We start from the raw sequence: 1,319 nt of genomic DNA, 5'->3' as shown, positions 1-1,319 counted from the left end.
CCTGGGTCAGCAGGCTCAGCTGAGTCTTTAAGATATCGATGCTCTTCTTGAAACTGAAGTCAACATTTCGCCAAGATGGTTTCTTCTCAGGCTTTGTTCCTGGCCTCCTGTAGCTGCTATACAATTTTGAGACGGATCCGCTGCGCAGAGGACCACGAAAAGGGTGCAGAACTTTGTGCCCACAGCATAGACCACGTAAGGAAGCACCGTTCAGCAACGTCACAGGCAGAGCCATGGGGGTAAACGTGAAGAATTCACTTCCAGCACAGCAATCAACAGGTCTGAAATTAATTTAAGTATCCAGACGAGTAGCCAGAGCTATCTTACTTCAGTTACCATAGTCTGTGTCCACCTTTAAGAAAAAAGATTAAAAGAATAATCTACAGGATGCTTGTGAAAGTGTTTAATTTTTAAAACATGTATTACCTACAAATCTAAGCTGTTGGAAAAAGGAATAAGAAATAATATCAAGTACTACACTTTCAGAGTTGTAGCTTACCTACTGATTTCCACCCACTGTGTTCCCTGCTCCCCACCATGTGAAATACCCATGCAAGCAAGAAAAACTGAGCAAAATACTTCAAATAAAACTGAAAATAGAAAAAAATAAAGCAACTCCTGTTCATCTCCGTCACTGTAGGTTTTGGTAGTACGAGCAACACCAGCAAAAACAACCTCAAGAAGAAGGTTTCTAAAAGATAGTACCTATGTAATGACAAAGAATTATCCCCTGCAAGAAAACCACAAATCCACGGCAGGTAGCCCCTGCTGCCACACGGCCCAGAACAGTCTCATCCAAGAGTCACAGACAACAAGACTTCACAGCTATCAGCTCTTACAGCTTCCACACCACGTGTTCCTTCAACACATCACCCAGCCCCTTAACCCCTCAATGCATCTGGTTTGGGATCACAGAGAGGTTTGCAAAGAGCAGAGTTTAAGCGGAAACCCTGCAACTCAACAGGGTTTTCTTTCCAGCAACCTCCACTTTGCTTCCCTCTGCATCACTGTTGCTAGGATCCGCTACGCCCCGCTGTCATTCTCCAATTCAAAAGGGAGAGAATGTTCAGTGCTCTGTACAGGGGCTCATAAAATCAGACAGACTGACTGGTTTTGTTTTTTAACCACAGAATAAATCCTAAACTGAATTCATATTTCACGTTTTCTCCATCGCGCACGCATCAAGCCCGGAGGCACCTTGCCACAGCAGGACCCCCATGTGCAGCGCTCCCACGTCCCCCGGGACAAGGGCCGGGACCGTGACCCCGGCCAGCTCCGGGGCCCCGCCGGCTCACCGGCCGCGCTCCACCACCTCACCT

At 46.9% G+C, this 1,319-nt stretch overlaps 1 protein-coding gene across 1 annotated transcript in view; it reads right to left on the bottom strand.

Annotated features, from left to right (window-relative positions):
• The window catches only part of NDUFAF1 (NADH dehydrogenase (ubiquinone) complex I, assembly factor 1), a 4,865-nt gene extending 4,630 nt beyond the window's left edge, over positions 1-235 (bottom strand). Inside the window, exon 1 of the mRNA XM_008942273.1 lies at positions 1-235. This exon is cut by the window's left edge and continues 302 nt beyond it. Within this exon, the coding sequence (XP_008940521.1) occupies positions 1-235 (235 nt within the window).
• Between the last annotated feature and the right edge of the window lie 1,084 nt (positions 236-1,319).

The sequence above is a fragment of the Merops nubicus genome, unplaced genomic scaffold, assembly GCF_000691845.1.
Source record: "Merops nubicus isolate BGI_N331 unplaced genomic scaffold, ASM69184v1 scaffold18276, whole genome shotgun sequence".
Lineage (NCBI taxonomy): Eukaryota > Metazoa > Chordata > Aves > Coraciiformes > Meropidae > Merops > Merops nubicus.
The sequence above is the reverse complement of the archived record's forward strand: the minus strand, read 5'-3'. Positions and strand labels throughout refer to the sequence as shown.